The sequence below is a fragment of the Melopsittacus undulatus genome, chromosome 9 (assembly GCF_012275295.1).
Source record: "Melopsittacus undulatus isolate bMelUnd1 chromosome 9, bMelUnd1.mat.Z, whole genome shotgun sequence".
NCBI lineage: Eukaryota > Metazoa > Chordata > Aves > Psittaciformes > Psittaculidae > Melopsittacus > Melopsittacus undulatus.
In genome coordinates this window covers 40,043,366-40,064,903 of record NC_047535.1, presented here as the reverse complement: position 1 = coordinate 40,064,903, position 21,538 = coordinate 40,043,366, and the positions used below count along the sequence as shown (strand labels likewise).

The 21,538-nt window shown below is 44.3% G+C and overlaps 1 protein-coding gene across 1 annotated transcript in view; it reads left to right on the top strand.

Moving 5' to 3' along the window:
- Nucleotides 1-18,430, top strand: part of LOC101880121 (netrin-4-like) — a 42,473-nt gene extending 24,043 nt beyond the window's left edge. Inside the window, exons 4-10 of the mRNA XM_005142104.4 lie at nt 4,334-4,460; nt 4,979-5,167; nt 12,156-12,369; nt 12,936-13,072; nt 14,315-14,383; nt 15,459-15,629; nt 16,266-18,430. Coding sequence (XP_005142161.1) covers nt 4,334-4,460; nt 4,979-5,167; nt 12,156-12,369; nt 12,936-13,072; nt 14,315-14,383; nt 15,459-15,629; nt 16,266-16,402 — 1,044 coding nt within the window. The 3' untranslated portion in view covers nt 16,403-18,430. The remainder of the gene's footprint in view (nt 1-4,333; nt 4,461-4,978; nt 5,168-12,155; nt 12,370-12,935; nt 13,073-14,314; nt 14,384-15,458; nt 15,630-16,265) is intronic.
- Nucleotides 18,431-21,538: the final 3,108 nt, after the last annotated feature.

Sequence of the window (21,538 nt, the reverse complement as noted above, 5' to 3'; positions counted from 1 at the left end):
TCAACCACAGTTACTGAGCTCCATGAAGGAACCACCGGATGAAATTCATGGCTTAGTACAGCAGGTCAAGCCATGTCATTGGAACTGATCCTCCTGGCATTAAGATCTATATAACCTCTTTTATGTCCCGAGTCAAAGCTGCTCAGGTGGTAGATGTACAAATCAAAGCCTTTGGCAGCAATACCCGACTTGTAACAGCACGACTGTCCTGTGAGGCAGATGAGGGAGCTAATCCAGATTAAAGATACTCTTGCCAAGGATAAAAAAAGCAGTTTTAGCTTTTGTTTTAACATGGTTTAGCTTCACAGCCCAATTCACACATGACTCAGGGCATGATGCACGTGATAGCATAGAAAATAGTAAGAAAAGCAGAAATGTCTCAAATCAAAATTGCCCCAAAGACTTTTACATGATGAAACCACAGACTGAGAACATAGTTGCTGTACCTAAATATTGCTACAGGCCTAAATACCTTTGTAGCTAAGGATCAGTGTATGCTGAGTGATGCAGCATCACATATTGAACATTGGGGATAAAGTGAAATATGGGAGATGTAAAACAGAAGTCTCCCACACCTCAATCTCCTGCTGTACCAATACATTTACATGTATTCATATAGATCAGTGTCATAAACTAGCCATCCTTTAGCTGAACACTGGCTAGGTTTTGTAACTGATGGCATGGATCTCATGTAAGCCTCTATTCCTCACACTTCGCTTTCAAGCTCCTTCACCTGGATTGCCAGCTGCAAATCTAGAAACCTGAAGTGTTTTCCCTCAGATGCCTCCTAATAATCAGACATCCTAACACTTCAAATGACATTAATCCAGTGGCAATCAAAGCACTATTATCAGGGTCCTGAAGGCACTAAAAGGACTATAACAGCCCTGACCAGCCCCACCTGGGTCTCTTACCCACCCTCTCTGTCAATTGGCCAGGGGCTCTATTTAAGCTCAGCCCTGGGCCATCACTCCTTGTTTGAGCTCTGCTGTAGATGTGATGGTCTGTGTTCTTGTCTCTGCCTCCTGGATGGACCTTGTGCCTATGCTGTAGGTTGCTTTGCTCTTGTGGACCCCTTTGCACGTGTTGTAGCTTGTTTCTCATTCTGCCTCCTGAGTGAACTTTTAAACCATGCTGTGAATCTATTTCTGGGCCTGGCTCTTGTTGCTCCTGAATTGCCCCCAGTACATCCCTTGCTGTTCTGGGGCTGCCACTGCTTTCTAAGGCACAGAAAGCTATCAGTGTTGTTCCCCTGAATCTGCATGTCTATATTTTATCTATCTACCAAAGATTGTTTTCATGTTCCAATGAGCTCCAGCTCGTCTTGAGGTCTTACATTTGGTAGTGAGCGTAATCCTCTTGGGATTTGGACCCACTTTTGTGAGAGATGTGGGCTCCAGCAGTGAACAGCAAGCCAGGGACATGTTTGCTGTCTTTGTGTTGGTGTCCAGCATGACTCTCACATTCTCTCTTCCCTAAGCAGATATCCCATTTCCTCCTTTAGCTGACAGCTTCCTCTATTTCATTCTTGTTCATTCCTGGACTTCAGTCTCTGGCTGCCTCTCCTATCTCTTCCTCTCTAACAGAATAGCTTGTCTTATTACTTGCAGACACCTCCCCTATCCTTATTTCACCTCATGCTGGGGTGTAACAGGTCTCTTCCAGTGCTCAGTTTCTGTTGCATTCACCAGTTTTTCTGCAATGGCTGCTTACCTCCATGAATCACCTTCCTTGTGTGTGTTCTACTTGAAGTGCTTGCTCTCTTCTCATCCCCATCTCTGTTCTGTACTTTCTTATCATCTCATGTTGTGCTCTCCTCCTTAGCTGTCTTCATCTATGAATGCTGTCCGAGACACCCATCTACAGATGTGCTTTCTCTTCCATTATCTTTTCCCTTTGCCCCAACACCCAGTTCCCTACTTTTGCATAGGTTTAAGGTAAAGGTTAGTCCTCAGACCAAACACTTTCTAAAGTTCCAGCTCCACTATTGACATCTGCCTGCTCAGAGGTCTCCTGTCTGTTGGCTGCTTGGCTTTTCAACCCTTTTGTCTAAGCCCGTCATCCTTCTACATGTATCTGGGAAGATGTTCAACAGCAGGGACCACAGGCAGGAAGCCTCCTTTATGCCTCACAACAGGCCATTACTAGAGAGCCTCCACAAAATACAGTTTGCAAGAAACCAGTGGGCAACAAACTAAGGCATTTACTGGCTGGACTCTTCCTTTCTCATGGACTTTTCCTGTTTTCTTTCTGGATAAGTGGTCCTGACTGTTCACACCATCAGTGCTTTGCAAGGGCTCCTGTGGAATAATGAATATTTGATCATGTCATGAAAGCTAAATGATGATTGCATGGTTTAAGGCTGCCATTTCCCAGCTGTACAATCCCATTTCTTTCAGGTATTCTTTTAACATGGTGAATGCACAGTTTGTGTGCCTATCTCTAAAAAACCAGTGGGCCAACTTACAAGTTTTCCACTGAAATACACTTTAGTCCTAAGGACTGACAGGATCCATGACTTTGGTTGTGATCCATTTTGGAATGAGCTGTAAAGTTCAGATAGTTAGAAGTTTGGGGACATGAGAAGCTGTGGATCTGGGTCAGGCTCACTTTATCTTTTCTCACTCCCTGTCCTTCCCTCCATTCTGAAAAGCAATCACTGTGTCTACAGGAGGGAGCTTATAAGCCTCAAGTGCTAAAACCAAGCAGAAAGAAGCACCTATTCTTCTCCTTATTAGTATTTTGGAGTTTATCTCTAATTTGCCATCCTATTTGGCACTTTGGATGCGGAGGCCTCTCTTGTACCGCGGTCTGGAGAGGCACCACACAATGTGCTACCTGCTATATCCTCCTGAGGTTCAGCGGTGCTGAGCTCTGACAAATGCCTACCCTGAAGCCTGTGCTCAGTGTTCCGTGAGGAGGCAGCCAACGGCTCTGTGCTGCAGCAGAGCTGCCAGCTGGCTGTGGAAGGACGGTGGCCTCAGCTGCAGGCTGGCCCCTGTGCGAGCTGTGTGACATATCTGGTCTGGGAGGATTAGGAACCAGGGGAGCAGAGAGGGAATCGCTGCAGGGAGATGAGCCTGGGGGCAGGGGAGAGCATCCATGCAACTGCTCTTTTGAATGACTCTCTCTTGATCCCAAGCTACCTGTTATAGTGGGAGAGGGGGAACTGCAAATAGGGAGACTGCCTTTCAGGAAAGGCTATGGAGAAATGTAATGCACATTGGTGGTGAGATTAGAGGATGCTGTTCAGTCAAAATGAAGTTTCAGCCTCTGCTCTTTGTGTAATGTGCAGTGGGCCAGAGCTAGGACAGAGGGTGCTGAGCTTGGCATCCTCTGCAGCACATGAGGCAGAGGGACCCATGAAGCTCTTGCTATAGAACAAGTACCTCCTTGCAGGTAAAATGCCACTGATTAGCAGCTTCTCTTGTGATGAGTGCAGAACATGGCCTATGGTACCACCTTTCCCTTTTTTCCTCTCCTTATGCTGCATGCTTCCTCAATTTCTCCAGGAAACCCTTTCTTTGAGGCATTGCAAACAGATAGTGGGCTCCTATTTCTCAGTCAAAGAAATAAAATACACCTCCCCCCAACATAAACCCCTTCTGTAAAGCACTTCTTGGATGTGGCTTGGTATTACAGAATCTCGTGCACCAAATCAGAGTCTATAGTGGAACTGGCTATTATATCCCTGGTGTGAGAAATGACTTGAGCAGAACCAATTTCAGCAATAAGTTTCTGTTTGAAGAGCAGCCCCATTCTTCAGCCATGCCAGGTTCTGCTCATTTTGGTTGAAATCTTCAAATTTCTCAGTTATCTGGTAATAAGATGCTCTAAGTTGAACACAGCATTGCAGGTATAATTTTCTGTTCACTTGGAATCTCATAGCAATCTCATAGCTCAGAGCAGCCTTCCAGTATCTGAAGGGGGGCTATAGGGATACTGGGGAGGGATTCTTCATTGGGGACTGTAGTGACAAGACAAGGGGTAACGGGTTCAAACTGAAACAGGGGAGGTTTAGATTGGGTATAAGAAAGAAATTCTTTATGTTAGGGTGATGAGGCACTGAAATGGATTGCCCAGGGAAGCTGTGAATGCTCCATCCCTGGCAGTGTTCAAGGCCAGGTTGGACAGAGCCTTGGGTGCCATGGTTTAGTGTGAGGTGTCCCTGGCCATGGCAGGGCGGTTGGAACTGGATGATCTTAAGGTCCTTTCCAACCCGAACTATTCTATAATCCTATGGATCGTTGTGCTCTTGGTTACACAGCCCAGAATTTCGCTGGGTTTGTTCTGCTCGGGTGTTTTTGTGACTGTGCTCTCTTTCCCCTGCCAGGTCCATGGGAAGTGTGTGTGTAGACACAACACTGCAGGAGACCACTGTGAGAAATGCGCACCACTATACAACGATCAGCCTTGGAAGCCAGGAGATGGGAAAACGGGGGCACCGAATGAATGCAGAAGTAAGTGGGAAGGAGTTTACTGATCCAGGCTTTCAGGATGAGCAGGCAAAGCTCCCTAACAGACCTCTGTCTTTTACACTAAAGGTGCTATTATAGAAATGGGATAAGTGCTGGTTATTGATTGGAAACTTCAGCCTGAATGTTGTTTCACTGCACCTGACCCACTGGGGCTATTGGGAAGTGGAATTTACAAGGCAGAAATCTGTTCTTTATGCAGCTACATCCGTTCATGTTTTAGTGTTCCAGGGGTTTGTGCAGGGCTCATGATACCATCAGGTTAGTTTGTCTCACTGTAAAAACACCACGTAGCTCACAACAACCCAGCTTCTCAGACCCTGCTGGGACTGTTGCTCTGTATCCCACTTCCTGGTTTTTACGGAAATAAAGGATTACAGCAGGTGAAGTACCTCACATTCCGGTATTTCCCCCGTGATTTACAGTAGGAAAATGCTCCCATTCGCATGGTATTGCTGTGTCTATCACATCAGCCTGAAGTGCCTCCTCCTGTTTCCCCCCAGAGTGTCGCTGTCACAACCACGCTGACAGCTGCCACTTTGACCTGAGCGTGTGGCTGGCATCAGGGAAGCGCAGTGGTGGGGTCTGTGACAACTGCAAGCACAACACAGAGGGACATCGGTGCCAAAGGTGCAAACCGGGGTATTACCGCGACAGAGGGAAGCCCATGTCCTCTGCAGAGGTCTGCAAACGTAAGTGACGTGTTATGCATGGTGAAGATGCATGAATGGTGGAAAAACCATTAAAAGAAAGAAATCAGTAACTCCTATAGAAGCAACTAATGGGTATTGTCACCCTTGCTTTGTATTCCTTTCCTAAACTCCAGTTTTCTGATCAAGAGGCATCTTCTTGGGTTTTTGTGTCTATTTCTCCCCCTGGTATCACATATTTTGTCTGTGATAACTTCTGCAGTTGTCCAAATGCATTGCATCCTGGGGAAAGGTACATGCACATGTTTAGCTCTTTTTGCATCTCTTGAGACTGTGTCCCTGTGTATAAGCTGTTGTTAAATTCCATTTGATTGTGCTACATCTGTGCACATAAATACCTATAAGATTGGCTGCAGGAGGTGTTTGAAGCATGGGACCATGAATATCCACCTGGGAACAAACAGATCAGGGCTCACCCAGACTTACCTATGGAATTCTACAGAGGTAATTTGGGGTATTATGGGGTGCTCTGCCCAAATGAATTGACTCATTAACACCTCAGCAGGATGTCTGTGGAAGCAACTGAGGTGGAAAGGCACTAATGGCTGTACACAGAGGGTGTACAACCTCTGGATCAAGGTAGTTTGCACCCAGGTAGTCTGGAATACAGCCCAAATATCCCTTAGTTACTGTAAACATTTCCTGAGTCTCCTGTCAGGCTTCACACATCTGATTCCATCTGGCATCTATTTGGGAGGTTGCTATTTCTAATACAAATCATTCAATTTCTCCTTTTGGATAGCTTTCATTCCCTACAGCTCAAGCATCATTTACAGCACAGAGAACCTCATTCTCCATCATCTTTTCTCATACCCACTGGCATCATTTGCTTTTGAAGCTTTCCTGACCCTTTGTTCTTCATCAAGATACCCCTTAAACACTCGGGGTACAAACACTCCTCTCCCTAGGACTGTGTTATGTGGCCTATTTCTAATCCTGTTCCTAACTGTGAGCAGATTCCTTCCAGAGAAATGTTGTAATGGGTATAAAATGTGCCAGAAGATCAGTTTTCAGTCTCACAGCACCTCGAAGCATCTGTGTATGTACTCTTGTATTTAACAGCAGGTGACGGTGCAGTAACCAACATCTTGTGTAATATTAGATTAACACTGAAGTCAAGAAGAGCTGGAGAGCAGCAAAGACGGGAAAAACACTGTCTGAAAGCCAGGCTATCTGTGTGGAAACCCTAGAACAGCCTGCCTGGGTGAAATCAGACCTTGACTCTGCCTCTTTTGTCTGGTCTGGTTACAGGCTTCTGGGTACCCCCTGCCAATCCTCTGCAAAAGAAACGGTTCAGAGATGTACCTTGTTGAGAGAGCTTTATTCCTGCAGTGCCAGTCCAGCACAATCCTGTTCTTTTCACCTGGGAACATGCTGCTGCCAGCAGAAGTTCCCCAGATGCAATTGTTTCCACTCTGACTTGCATGCTCAGCTCTAGATAGCTGCCCTCCTACTTCAGCCACCTGAAAGTGGTGGTCTTTTCTAGCTGTACAATCAGTGGAGAAACAGTGGGACCTCTAGCAGTCTATGGTAGCTGCCTTAGATGAGCTGTATTGCCCTTTAGAGGGTATCTGCTTCTCCTCCTTGATTTAAGAGCATTCTGGACCACCAGCCTGCACTAGAGTTTCTGTTGATTGAGATGAATCTAATGGGCTTGATTCAGCATGTAAAGGCATGTGTGGATGCTTGCCATATCGTGACACAAGAGTACTGCAGTTCACTCTAGAAAGCCTCAGCTATTACAACAGACTGATGGGTGAAGGATGCTTGTACTTCTGTGGAAATAGAAAGCACATAGTAGATATATGTACAGAGAAACCTGGGAGAGGGGGGTGGTTAGACTGTACCTTTCCTCTTTTACTTTAGGTGAGAAGGAGAATTCCCACAATGTTTGACTAATTAAATTAATAGGGTAATGTTCTGTATGAAAGAACTCATCCCCAAACACTTCCCTATGTGCTTTGCAGGCAGTGTGCACCTCCCTTTACAATGCACTGCTGCAGAGAATTTTAAGGGGCTTTTCATTAGTTTGGTTGTTACCAGTGTCAGCAAAACAAGAAACACCAGCACAGACAGGCAGAATTGATTTGGTCAGAAGACTTGGCTTGATAGAGGGAAGATTTCACCTCCAGGACCATCATCAGCTCCTTATGCCTAGAGCTGATCTTAAGCCTCACACAGGATGCAAGATAGAGACCCTCTTCTCCATCCTTTTGGTTGCAGGTCCATTTCTCTCATACCTCAGCCAACTGATTCCACATATAAGAGCTGCCATTCGTGGATTAGCATGTTTGTGAGGATTTACATGTAGCAATTCCAAGGCATCCTCTCACTTTGAGAAAACCACACTAACAGTGTCGGGCTAACACCACCAAATGAAAACCACCCACTGGGCAAGTGCTGAAAAGCAGTAATAAACTGCAAACAGCAGTCTGAATGGTTGATTATGTTGAGAGTAACCTGTTCCTCAGCTTCCCATTCTGAACTCGGAGGGGGAAATAAGGCCCTCAATGGGAGATCAGAACTTGACCCTTGTGTACAGTAGATGCTGAGCTGAGAAAGGCAATGTGATGGAAAAGCTGAATGAAATGCTGTGCTAATCCCTTTGAGAAAGCACGCTTGAAGAGTGCTCTGCCATCCAGAGCAAAATCCAGGTTCAGCTGTGACATCCCCCTCAGGCTCCCAGAAAGTTAACAGGACACTGCCCAGGCCCAGATAAGAGTCTTGATGCATTAGTCATCATAATGATCAGCATTCTCTTTTAATCACTGCTAGGAAAAGAGGGTTGTATAACAATTGGATGTCCTGGTGCTATCCAAACCACCCTTTGCTCACTCTCCAAAGACATTCCCTTGGGGGGGAAAGAAATATATCTGTTGAAATGTGACATGTAAGAGTAAATCTATTATTCACTTTTGCCTGCAGAGGTAGCCTGCCTCTGGTCCTTTGCTTCCCCTGTTCCTAGGGGAATGAATGAGTCAGGTCGTGTGCAGAACCTTGTTTTGACGCTGCTTAAACCTGTATTAAAAGGAAAGCATCAAAGAGCCTCAGAGCAAGGCACACACCTGCCTGTTTTTGGGGGTGACAACACAGGATTAAGTAGTTTGGATACAGACTTGTATGAGAGCTTTGACTCGGAAGCCTAATCATTTCCTAACCAACGGCTAGAAAAGCTGCTGTATCCTTGGCTCTTTCCTGTGGCTTATTTGGAGGCTTAAAGGATCCTTCTGAAATGGCACAATCTTTTGTACTTACCCTTTGCTTAGCTTAAAAAAACAATGCAGGCATGTAGAGCCATCAAAAATGGTCTCCAGGAAAGCAAGCTTTGCTTTACTTTACTTTAAGCACAAGGGTTGCAAATTAAAATGCCCCCAGATGCACACACACCCTGTGAAAAGCTCTGCTTCTCATCCTTTTACTCCTGAGTAGGGGGGGGTTGAACTTCTAATTGTAATATCACAAAGGCCTGATCACGTCTTGGTTCAAAGTCGTCCTTAATCAGCCCTGACCACACACACAGCTGTCTATCTTATTTCCTTCAGTTAAGAAACAACATTGGCTGAGTCAATCCCCACATCTGACATGCTTTACAGACTGCCTGGATTTGGTCATATGCTCCAAAGATGCATGTGTATATATTTCACATTCAAAAGGCTTGGGTTTGGTTTATCATTTTGCCTATTCCTCATAAAATAGGAGGAACTTCTATCTCTATCTTCTACAGTATTACCAGAAAGAAACCTTGCAGTCCACTGAGCTACTTGGAGCACTTGCTATTTTCCTATAGGTTTGAACCATACTGTGTTAACCCATGTTATGTTTAACATCTGTGTCTACTGATAGGGGGAAGACAGCTGTGCCGAGGGCAGACAGTTTTACTGGGGACTTGAGTGGAAGCTGCTGTATAAATTATTCATTTCTCATTATTCCTTGTCTCCTTTTCTGCAGTAGTTTCTGACCAAACAAACTTAGTGTAGGAGTGAGACTAAAAGGCAAGAGGATGCTTTGTGATGCTTCATGCCTGATGGCCAGTGTTAAAGTACAATGATGAAATTGTTCATTGCGCTGCTGTCAAGGGGAGAACCCAAATAAACCAGCCAGCTCTGAGCCAGAACTGTCTGCACACCGTCCCTAACATAATTGATGATGCCTTTGACAAACAAGGCCATTGTCGTGTTGGCTGGTGTTTTGTTAGCCAGGGAGGCGGATGGAGAGAAAACTTAGGGTTTGCCAAGAGAAAAGCAGCAAAAATCAGCAGGGAAAGACGCTGCGTTGTCAAATATAGGGAAATGTAAAAGAGTGAGGTTTTGGAGACTTCCTTTTATGCTTCTTTGTGAGGTTTATCTGCAAATCTGATACTGTTAAACAGATAAAACCCAGTCAGCAGCAGCTGCCCCTTCAGCATGTGACATGTGGGCTCTTATTTTGGGAGTTACCTTAGCTGCACAACTGGGATTTTGGCTCTAATGCTCTGGAAGCCAGACAATGTACACACCCGAGCTGAAATGCTAAACAAACACAGACTGAGCAAAGCGTTTGCAAGCCACTTGTATAACTCATCTGGAAGTGGTGTGCGCTTATTGATTCAGCTTGCTCTCTGATCTACCAGGGGCTGTCCCATTTCTAACTGGGGGAATATGCCCCATTGTTCATTCAGGAGCATTAGTTATCTTGAATTGTAGCTCCAAAAGGAACAGAAAGGCTTTTTCTTTTCCTACCTCTTCCTCAGCTTCTGCCAGTGCTGTCAGTCACTGTCCTGCAAGGCTTTTTTTCCCCTCAGGAATAAAGTGGGAGAAGGTCTCATCTTCCTGAATCAGGGTGTAGTCTCTGTTGATGATAGGTAGTCCAGTGATGCTGCTGATTTGCCTATCTGTTCTGTGCCCTTAACTGATGAAACCTGAAAACCAGAAGTAAGATGGGGATAAAGACAGACCCAGAAGATGCAGAAACAGAAGACATTTAAGGTGAAAACTCCATAGACAGACCATACATATAGAGATAATACAGTGGAGATATACAGTAGAGATATAACCCTGGATTCAAGCCAACCCAGATGTTGGCAATCTCTTCCTGTGGCTCAGACTGATATGCAGTATAGGAAGCATTCCCCCTCCTTACTCCCAATTATCCATGGTTTTGGGTGATGTGCAGAACTGCATTGCCTTTTAGGGTGACACAGTCAGCCCTGCAAAAAACTGAGCAGGAAGAGTTCAAGTTGAGCAGCAACTGCCTTTGAACCTGTCAGTGTTAGTGAGCACTTTACCCTCACCTGCCCTCCAGAAGGGAGAGGAAAGTGCCTGGGTTTGCTCCCAAAGTGAAGGCTGCTCTGCAGCAAACAGGCGAGCTGCTGCCATCCGCCAAGCAGCTCATTGTGCCGAGTACATTGCCCATGACAGCACGCTTGTTTTCTGCCCTTAGGCTATTGTGAGTGTCCCTTGAAAACAAGGGGCTGAGAGCTGTCTACAGCAGAGTGTACTAATAGTATTAAACATATTGGCATAAAGAACACAGGGCAGGGTGAAAAAATGCCTGTGTAGGAAGCAGATCATCAGAGAAATGCCCTTGAAACAAAATTGCTAACCCTTTTTCTCCTGCTATTTTCAAAGGGTGTTTTCTTGAGCATCGAATATGAATTTGCAGATGAATCTGTCCCTGTTGCACTTAATGCTCTTATTAGGCATATACTTGCCCCTTCCCTTTGGAAAATGATGTGTGTGGAATCAGTGCTCATTTGGTCTCTTATCTGTGAGCTCATGAAGAAAAGTAGTTTGATTAGAAGCAATGATGGGTGAACTTCAAAAGCTCTGGAGCTCATGTTTGGTTCAGATAAGCATCCAAAAGGCTGGCCCCTGATTCAAGCTATTCAAACACTTTGGGTGCCCAACATTTAACTGAAAATCTCTGTCAAAGCAGGTCTTAGCCACAAGATTTTTCTTTCTGCCCTCATCCAGATGGATGAAGCAGTGCTGTGTTTCCTTTCCAGCCTCTGCTACAAGCAAAAGCTAGGGCATGATGCTTTGTGAATACAAAAAGGAGCTGAAATCTAAAGGTTGGAGTTCAGCTCAGTTCTTATTTTAATCAAATTAACTTGTTTCCTATATTAAAAATACATATTTTAAATGCATGTATTTGGATTTATGGTTCCCTCATTAAAAATGAATCCTAAATTAGGAGCCAGTGGTGACGGCTGTACGTATCAGTTGGTAATGTTATACTCTAAACAGCAGTTTTGTGACCTCTCTGTTCACACAAAAGGCAATAGCTGTAATTCTTTACCTCATCCATGCTTGTGAATATTTCTGCAAAACACAAGAAGTGAATCACCTGCAAACCCCTTTAAGAACAAACCCACAGTGGAGGCATCTTGCTCCTGCTTCAAAACCCTGGATGGCCAAGGTTTGTGCAGTAGGGAAGAAGAGACTTTCACACATAAATGGGTCCCTGTTGTACTTGTTTTGCTGTGATTAATGAGTCAAGAAACAAAAATACAATGCAAATGTAGGCTGACAATGCAGAGTTTACAGTTCTGACTGAGGAGAAGGCTCAGGGGAGACCTTATAACAGTCTTCAGTATCTAATGGGGGCCAACAAGAAAGCTGGAGAGGGGCTCTGGACAAGTGCCTGTAGGGACAGGCCAAAGGAAATGGCTTTAACCTGCCAGAGGGGAGACTGAGATGAGCTCTTAGGCACAAGCTCTTCCCTGTGAGGGTGCTGAGGCGCTGGCACAGGGTGCCCAGAGAAGCTGTAGCTGCCCCATCCCTGGCAATGCTCAAGGCCAGGTTGGACACAGGGGCTTGGAGCAGCTGCTCCAGTGGAAGGTGTCCCTGCCTGTGGCAGGGGTTGGAACTGGATGAGCTTTAAGGTCCCTTCCAACTTTATGTATGATAAGTAAGAGGGCACGACTTGCTCAGCCTTGCAAAGGTGTCCCCATGGCACGCAACCTCAGCCACTTCTTACCCTGTCTCCACAGCCTGTGCTTGCCAGCCCATGGGTTCAGCCAACGCAACCTTCAACAGGAGCTGGCGATGCCACCCCAAGACAGGATTCTGTTACTGCAAACCAGGAGTGGCGGGTCCCAAGTGTGATAGGTGCCTCATGGGCTACTGGGGCTTTGGAGAACACGGCTGCCGCCCTTGTGACTGTGCCAGAGACTGCGACCAGCACACCGGGAACTGCTTCGATGGGTAAAGCAAAGCCTTCTTTGGGTTCCTGGTGAGACGGGGTTCTGTGAAGTGAAACAAAGATTAGCTGAAACACTGCAGCCGTGGTGGGGGTATAATCACTTGAAAAGGACTGTAAATCACAAAAGGTTTCTTCAATTCCATTTGGCACTTTTAAGTCCTTTGTATTATCCAAAGCAATCTTGAAACGATGACTTCTTGCAGTAATAACAGGCAACTCCATGGAAATACATGGCTTTAAATTGACTGCAATTTTATGGGCCCTGCAGGTGTCCTCAGTTCCTAGTGACTAAGTTTCTAACATTGACTTACTTAATTCAGTAAAAACAAGCAGACAGAAGCTAAACAAGCACAATACATACTTTTAAAAATGCTCAGCCAGCACTGGTAAGGCCTGAATAAACCCCTAGATCTGTGATATCTCTGTATGGCATGAAGTCTTGCTCTCATTTGCACTCTCAACATGAAGAAAGCAAGCTCATCTGTCTGAATACAGCACATACAGCAAACAGGGGCTTCCCAGCCATCCTGTGTCCTAACCATGTCTTCTGGTTTACGTGTCTCCCCAGCTATGACAATGAGCCATTCTTTAACATCCCCATTGGCGGCCGAATCCCTGACCTGGTGCAAACACCGGCCAACGAGAGCGAAGAGGAGTGGAGATGGAACGACCACGAGCAGGGGTTTTCTGCACTGAGGCACCCAGGTACAGCCCAGAGTCCAGAACCTTTAGTAACTTCACTTGGTGCCAGTTCTTTCTCCTTTCCATCCTGATGTAAATTCCCCATTCACCTCTAGCTTGTCTGACCCATCTGCAGACAACATTTGCTAATCTGAACTATCAAGGTTATCATAGAACCATAGAATAGTTCGGGTTGGAAAGGACCTTAAGATCATCCAGTTCCAACCCCGCTACCATGGGCAGGGACACCACACACTAAACCATGGCACCCAAGGCTTTGTCCAGCCTGGCCTTGAACACTGCCAGGGATGGAGCATTCACAGTTTCCCTGGGCAACCCATTCCAGTGCCTCAGCATCCTTACAGTCAAGAATTTCTTCCTTAGACCCAATCTAAACCTCCCCTGTTTCAGTTTCAACGCATTACCCCTTGTCCTATCACTACAGTCCCTAATGAGTAGTTCATCCCCAGCATCCCTGCAGGCCCCCTTCAGATACTGGAAGGCTGCTATGAGGTCTCCATTGCAGCCTTCCCTTCTCCAGGCTGAACAGTCCCAACTTTCTCAGCCTATCTTCATATGGGAGCTGCTCCAGCCCCTGATCATCCTCGTGGCCTCCTCTGGACTTGTTCCAACAGTTCCATGGCCTTTTTATGCTGAGGACACCAGAACTGCACACAATGCTCCAAGTGAGGTCTCACAAGAGCAGAGTAGAGGGGCAGGATCACCTCCTTTGACCTGCTGGTCACGCTTCTTTTGATGCAGCCCAGGCTATGGTTGGTTTCTGGGCTGCAACACCCTTATTTTCCAAACCAACTTTACTATTCAACTTCGGGTTTGGAAACTGGTAAGTCATGAGTAAGGTTGTGTGGAAAAATGCTCTCTTTTTGCTGCTGACCTTCAAATGCTATTTGTAAAAAGATGATGCCAGCCAACACTGAAATGCACCACTCTTGGGGGACACCTCTATTTTACAACTGGATCTGATTCTTACAAATCTCTGTATTAGTATTGGTCTATTAACTGTATGAGAGACCCCACAAGGGCTGCATTTTGCTCAACAGTACCTATCAGATTTCGGAACAATCACTGCATCATCTAACAGGAAACCAATCTGCAAACAACTGGGCTCACTCTCAAGCATACTCTTAATGTCCATCCAGGCTATAGGAGCTATATCCATATAACTTTCTAACTGAGTATTGTTTGCTTTTCTCTTCATGTCCTGGCTCTTCCTCAACCGTCTGCGTTCTCTGGTTCCACTGCTAGAAAAGTGTGTTTGTAAAGAAAAGGTGCTTGGAAGTGTCTCTGACTTCTGCCAAATGAAATACGCTTATGGTAAGTGAGCAGTAACATGTCCTCAAGGCATGATAATTTCACTGTGTTCTCCCTCTGCATGTTATTAGCTGATAGCTATGAAAAATGACAGAAGTGGCTAAGGCAGGCAATAAGAGGTAGGATTTCTTCTACCTTTTTTGACATGTCTGACTTCTTATCAGAACTGAATCAGGCTCCTTTCCACCCAGTCACCTTCCCTCTACTCAGAAGCAGGAGTGCTAGAACTGGAACTTGACATCAAGAATGGATGATAAAAATCTCCTATCTAAAGCACCATTGGTTTTGCACAGGTTATGCAGGTTCAAATGGCCGTGCTTATTTACCAGGAATGTATTTAATAGTGTGTTTTACGATCACCTGGTTCATGCCATCACATGAAGCAAGAAAGGAAAGTTCTAGCATCCAAAGGTTTGATGTGTTCGTGCCTTGACACAGCGCAGCCCACTTGTGGGGCTAATCTAGATGAGATTACCCTGCCAAAAAGCTATGGGATCCTCTTAAATTAAAGGCACAGAAATTTATCGCAGCAACCAGATGTTGGGCCATGGAACAAGAACGCTTTTCCTGGTTTGTTGTATGGAATTGCAGCCATGTGACACACACACAGTCTGATGGGAAACTTCCTGACTTCCTTCCTGCAGAGCAGACAGTCCCTTCCCACAGGATAAAGTTTTTAAGAGGCCAGTGTTAAAGCCCAAAAGAAGGTTCCGAACTGCAAAATACAAAGCCTGGAATCAGTGCACTTAAAAGCAGGCTGTTACCTGCTGATCTGCTTTTTGCACCCTTCCTATGTGCACATACAAGGGCTTTTCTATGATTTCCAAGCGTTTGACATCAACCCATTAAAAAGTAGTTGCTAAATAACATATTGAAAAGACCAGTTAACTACTTCAATAGAAAAATGTGGCTCTTCTTCTCCACCTTTATTTAGAAGAACCATAACTGAAGTGCACAAGCATTGCAATGCAGCTGCAGTGATTTTTTCATGTCTTCTTTCAAGGTGTTAAAGTTCCACCTTTTAGCAGCAGAAACCAGAATTTATTGTTGGTCTCTATCTTGGTATGTTTTCTGGCAGTGATAAAAGCAAGAATCCTGTCAGCTCATGACAAAGGGACCCACGCAGAAGTTGTTGTGAAGGTGAAGAAGGTCCTGAAATCAGGCAAAGTGAAAATTGCTCGGAGCAACAGAAGCATTTACCCAGAATCCTGGACCAACAGGGGATGCACATGTCCCATTCTCAACCCTGGTAAGAACAAAACGCTTACCAACTAATTTCCATCCCCTCTAAACTGTGGTGATAATTCATTGTGAGCATGAGCTATGGCTACATTCCTCAATTCAACCTTCCCTATTGCTGCCCTTCTTGCAGTAACAGCTTAGCCTGCTTCATCCAGGTTATGCATGTGCCATCTCATGTGCATGCACACTTTGATGTGCATATTGTCAGTGCTGACTCCTGTCCACACAGGTTCAATGTTGTCAGATGATTTATGCTCAGGAATTACAACTACACATTGACATAGTTCCAGTGGCCTGTATCATTTACATATTCAACACCTCCACGTACAGATGGCCAGGTTTGAATCTGATCTGTCTGACCTTCGTTTTAAGCCATTGTAACTTCATGTGTTTCAGTAGCATTACTCTTGGCTTGTTATGGGTATGATGAGTAGCAAAATTGGATCTGAATAGATGTATTATATATGCTGGTATTATGTGTGAAAATAATGAGCCAGACTTCCTAGGTTATAACCATAAGATGTAGGTAGTAGGGCCTCAAAAAAGAGGCCAGATCCTTATGAAATGGAGCAATTCTGCATTTAATTCTGTTCTATTCAGTATTGACTAAAGTTTTTTCTCCCTTTTCATTTATTTCAACTAGGTACTGACTATCTCATAGCAGGCCAGGAGGACTCTAGGACCAGCAAACTCCTTGTGAACATGAACAGCCTGGTGAAACCCTGGAAAGCACATTTGGGAAAACAAGTATCAGATATTCTCCGAACTGGATGCAAATAATTTCTGCTTCAGGAGTTGCAGAGCTGAACTTTGCCTCTTAGTAACACTGCAGTGAAAGGTGTAGTTAGCTCATGTGTTTCCATTCAGGATGCTCTTAGCTGAGGTGATGGAAGCAGACTTGCCATCCTTTCTCCTTTCACACACGTAGGAAACCAGGGATGTGACTCCTTTTCCCACTAAGGCACAGCCTTACCATACAACATTAACTAGTGCATTGTACATAGGCTACAAGTCAGTTCTTTATTTAAGCCTGGCTCAATACACCTGGAGAATCGTTGTACAAGGCAAAACTAAAGATATGGATTAGTGTTACCATACTTCAGGTCAGAGTCTGGTGTTAACGTGTCTAAGCTGCTTACAGAATGCATTCAGCACTTGGGTATAGTTTTCCTTGTAAGTGACCACTTACAAGGCAGCAATTTCTTTCCGCTTTACCAGTGGCATGATACTAAACAGCACATCAAGTAATACTTAAAGAGCTCAGATTGCTGTAACACCACACTACAATTATGCCAATAGAACAGGTTGTTTTCCAAAAGGCAATATTATCCCATTGCTGAACACGAACACACTAACGCATGACTTCTCTTGGGACAAAGTCCTTTGTAGATGTATACTGCTATCATCAATGCTTAGGGCTGCTGCAGAAACCAAACTTGGCTCAAACTTGATTCCAAATCCAACCCTTACTCTCTGAAGTCATTTTGCTCTTTGCTGTAGTGCTTTAGTTTGTAACACCACAAAGGTTTCACAGTGATTACCACTGAAAAGCCTTAATACTAGGAAAGAGCCAAACCACGTGAGGAAATAGCTGCTCTAATGTTAGGACTGTGACACTACAGAAGCTGCAAGGCTGAAGAAGAAGGAGGTAACTGGACTGTGTATCAAACAAGGGAGCTACCATCTCTGTGAGAGCATCCTGCCTGTTCAAACTGTGCTCGAGACCACTGGCATTTGATTGCACTTAATGCTTTCATTCTGCTTTATATCAGGTTAAGATACTGAAGCTTGGCTTCCCATTGCACCTGAGGATTATTTTTCCCTGCACAGGAGTGATAACATCTGCACTCTAGGTAAAAATAGTTCTGTTCTGCAAGAGCATCCTTTCTAACTCAAGTTTACCCTATAGTCGCTAAGAGGTAGCTTCTTAAATCATTCCCTAACACAATATTTTGAGGTAAGTGTAGTTTAAGACCTGCATTCCCTGTTGAAGGACTCACGATCAAATGAAGCTGATTGGAGCATGTTCCCTCTTCAAATAAAGCAGAAACTATGAGTCAGTCTGATTTTTGAAGAGGGTTCCAGAGAAGCAGCATGTACACGGGCTACTTCTGCTATTCCTGCTCCATGTCTATAGTGCTCTCAGGAGATACCTGCTATCTTCATCCAGCACTGTCAGACTGGCATATGGAGTACCTAAAGAAAGCTAATACTAATGCAGAATGATCGCACTCCCAGTTGACAGCATAGGCCATCGGTTTGTTCTCTTTATCACCAGCTGCTTTCCTGCCATTTGTTGCTGCTTTCAGACTGGTTGAACAGCAGAAACCCCTCAGCTCATATGGGAATGGATGACAGGCAGATACTTACAGAATAAACCCCCTACTTTTCCCCCAGCAGTGCATAAACAGTGTTTCTGCCTCCCCCTTTCCTCTGACTTCTCCCCTCCTCCATTGCCATCGCTTTCCTTCTCTCATTTCATTATTTATTTGTTGTTACCTCAAGTGGTATCCAACACTGTGGCATCTCCAGAAGCCACTTAATTAATGCAATAAACCACTTTTTAACCAAGGAATTTGGTTTAATTTGCAATGTCAGCTTACAGAAGTTAAGAGCGTAGCAACTGCTTCCTTTAATGTCTCCAGAAATCATCTCACCACAAAGACGGAGCAGCTCTCTTTCAAACCTCAATAAAGATGTGTACATGAATTTACAGTCTGTTCTAAAGGGCCTCCAAGAATAAATGAAACTCAAGTGTGGGTTTAGAATGAAGCTAAGGAACACGCTTTTCAACAGAGGCCATTCTACCTGCAGGGAATCTTATTTAATGATGCTCATATTCCAATTTGGTTTATAGTCAGTACCACATTAAAGCAAACTCCCATATTCCACTCTTTGTGCCAGCTTGGTGATTTTGTGGGGAGGGTGAACATCTGTACAGCTCCTTAATGTGGGTGAAAAGTTATTTTTTACATGGTAATTTACAGGCATTTGTAGCTCCTGCTAGGGGAAATGATGTTGGGAACAAGATATCGATACCCTGATGTGCTCTTCTGGGGCCTTCTGTAACACAGTGATCAATAACTATCAACTGCAGACACTGTTGGATGCAAAGATAGTTACCAATATATCCCACATTTCAGATATCATGGCAGTAGGTGATGCATACACATGCTTTAAGGATAAGAAATTCAGCTCATTTTTTCTCCTAATTTCCCATTATTTTGAATCTCTACTTTACTTGCTGGCACCTGTATAGCACAGTCACCTTCACTCCACTAGTGAGAAACACAGCACATCTTGTTCCAGCTACCAGCTGGTGTGGAATGGTTTTACTCTAGAGAGTCATGGGTATTCCAGAAACATGGACTTTAATTCAAAAGTGAAAAATGAAAGCACATTTGGATAAGCCAACACTGCAAGTTGGTTTTTTATCAATATCATTGTTTCTGCTGATCAGGTGTCTCTGAGTTCACAGAGAAGGCAAATGAAAGAAGTTCCAGCTCACAGAGAGCTACCATGTGCAATCTCTTTGTTCTGCAGTGCTATAATCCAGGTAGCCTGACTGAAAGTAAATATCTGAACAGAAATTAACTGCATAGATCAAGCTACAAGAGCTACTGATTAAAGAAAGTTGAAAATCATCACCATGAGACTTTGGGAAGGAAAGAAGTTATTATCTTGAGTACTGGTACCTGAAATAAAGATGAGCATGAGATAGTGCAAGATGACAACCATCTTTCTAGTAGAAGCTGTTATGTATTCCCCAGGACAAGCAAACAAGGCTATACATAGCAAATTAAAAGAACTGCCATAGACAATATGGTATTCCTGAACCAAATCCCAAATTGTTTTGTAGGCCTGGGTACAACATTGCACACCTTGGGATCCCCATTGTGACTGTGTGTCTTGGGTGGTACGATAATACAGAGAATACTAACATGGAGAGAAGGATGCATTTGCCCAATACAGAAGTGGACGAATCTGTTCTTTGAGTACATCTAAAGTGAGACCTGTCTTGCAATTGGCCACATGAACATGCCTATAGCACCCAAACAGACAAGGTGCCTCACAAGCAGTAGCAACCACATTCTAAACAGTAGCAAACCCTGCATAAGGATGAAATGAAAGCCTTTATCCACAAATAAAAAGGAGTCTGAAAAGCTGTGGATAATTTGTAATAGCACTGGTGATTGAGGCAAAAGCATATGTAACTTTCCACAGATAGCAGCAAATCCAGGAGTTCTGGAGGTCAAAGCAGCTCTATAGAGCACGTGTATCCATGAATGCTTCTCCAGCTCTGCTCTTGGCAAGCAGCTAAGGAGGAAAACGTACCCACATGCAACCTTTGTGCACTGTTCTTTTGAGGGTACCTCCCTGCTATGAAGAGTTTTCTCTGCAGCATTTACAATGCCTCTCAGTTTCTCCATGCTGCTTGATGTAAGCTTTCTCTAACTGACGTAACCCACAAGATGTGCGTCCCCAGGCCTGAAAAGTGTGTTGTTATGTGTTGTAGCCCTTGTTTTGTACTTAAAACTTCCATTAAAAATACTCAGACACTTATCCTGATGTGAGGTTGGGGATCTATTTTTAAGCATTTAAACCATGCAACCCTCAAATCACATACACATTAATACTTTTTAAGTTACTAAACCACAAACGTTCCAAACAGCAGGTTTTTGGTTTGACAGTGTTAGCACAGTCAGGCAAATGGAGAAAAGCATTTAGCTAATAAGGCAACCAGGATATATGTTTAATTTATGTATCTGACATGTTAATTCAGTAACCAATCAAAACTGCAGTCTTATATGTAGGTGATTAACTCCCATAAGAAATATACCCATGAAGTTTTACTGATTTGAGATCTAATGAGGTCTAAAAAGCACTTAACAGGTCCTAAAACTACTCCTTTACATGGAGGTGATGCAAAGATTGTGGCATGAAAATAGGAATGTGTGACAAGCAGGCAGAAGATGCCCTCTGTATAAATGCTCAGGACTTAGGCAGATAGAAGTGTGCTCATGTCAGTCTCCATACTCAAATGTGACTGACTGTAGGGGAAAAGGCAGCAAGGCTAGAACTGAGAAGGGAACAAAAGAGAAACCAAAAGAACAGGGTGGAGGAAGCAACACTCTTGTAACAGTAAGGAAAAGGTTAGAAAGCACAGATGTAGAAATCATACAACTCCTCTTCCATAGAGCACCCTATAAAGGGAATGAGCACATTAGGAAGAGATGCTTTCACCTCCTTAGGAGGGATGAGGAACTTGCCACATTCAGAAACAAATCAATCAACTAATAAATCAGATCCGACACAACCAACCCTGTGTCCATGGACCCTGCACAACACTGTGCCGCATCTGGTTAATCTGCAATGTGCAATCACCAAAGAGCTTCCTGTGCTCTTTGTTTTGGTTGTGGCAGTTCATGAGCTGTCTGCTCACACATACAGCAACACCCATGCGTAATAAGCTATTTGGAAAGAGCCCCCCCAAGATCAACAATATTTCTTCTTGGTTTAGAGATCACCCCTCCATTCAGGCCCTGGCTGCTGGCTATAGCTTATGCTAAGAACATGGAATTCACTGTATTTGAGAGATACATCCTGCTGCTTCTCCCATGCTCAGCTAATGATCCCCTAAGTCTTGAACTAGAGTTCTCATCCTCCCCTACACAGTCACCACTCTCTCAAGTTCTCAGCATCACATTAAAAGGAGCTGAAAAACAATTGCAGGCTGGTGCTGTGCAACCAAATGAAGTCATGACCAATGACCAGAGCTGGCTGAGAATAAATGACAAAATGCTGGTAGCTTCTCTACGCTGTTCCACACCAACTAGAATTTTAATGAGAAGTAAACCAAGAGTCCAAGAAGCAAATAATATCCTTTTTTTCTCTTCCCTAGGAATAAGAAAGTAG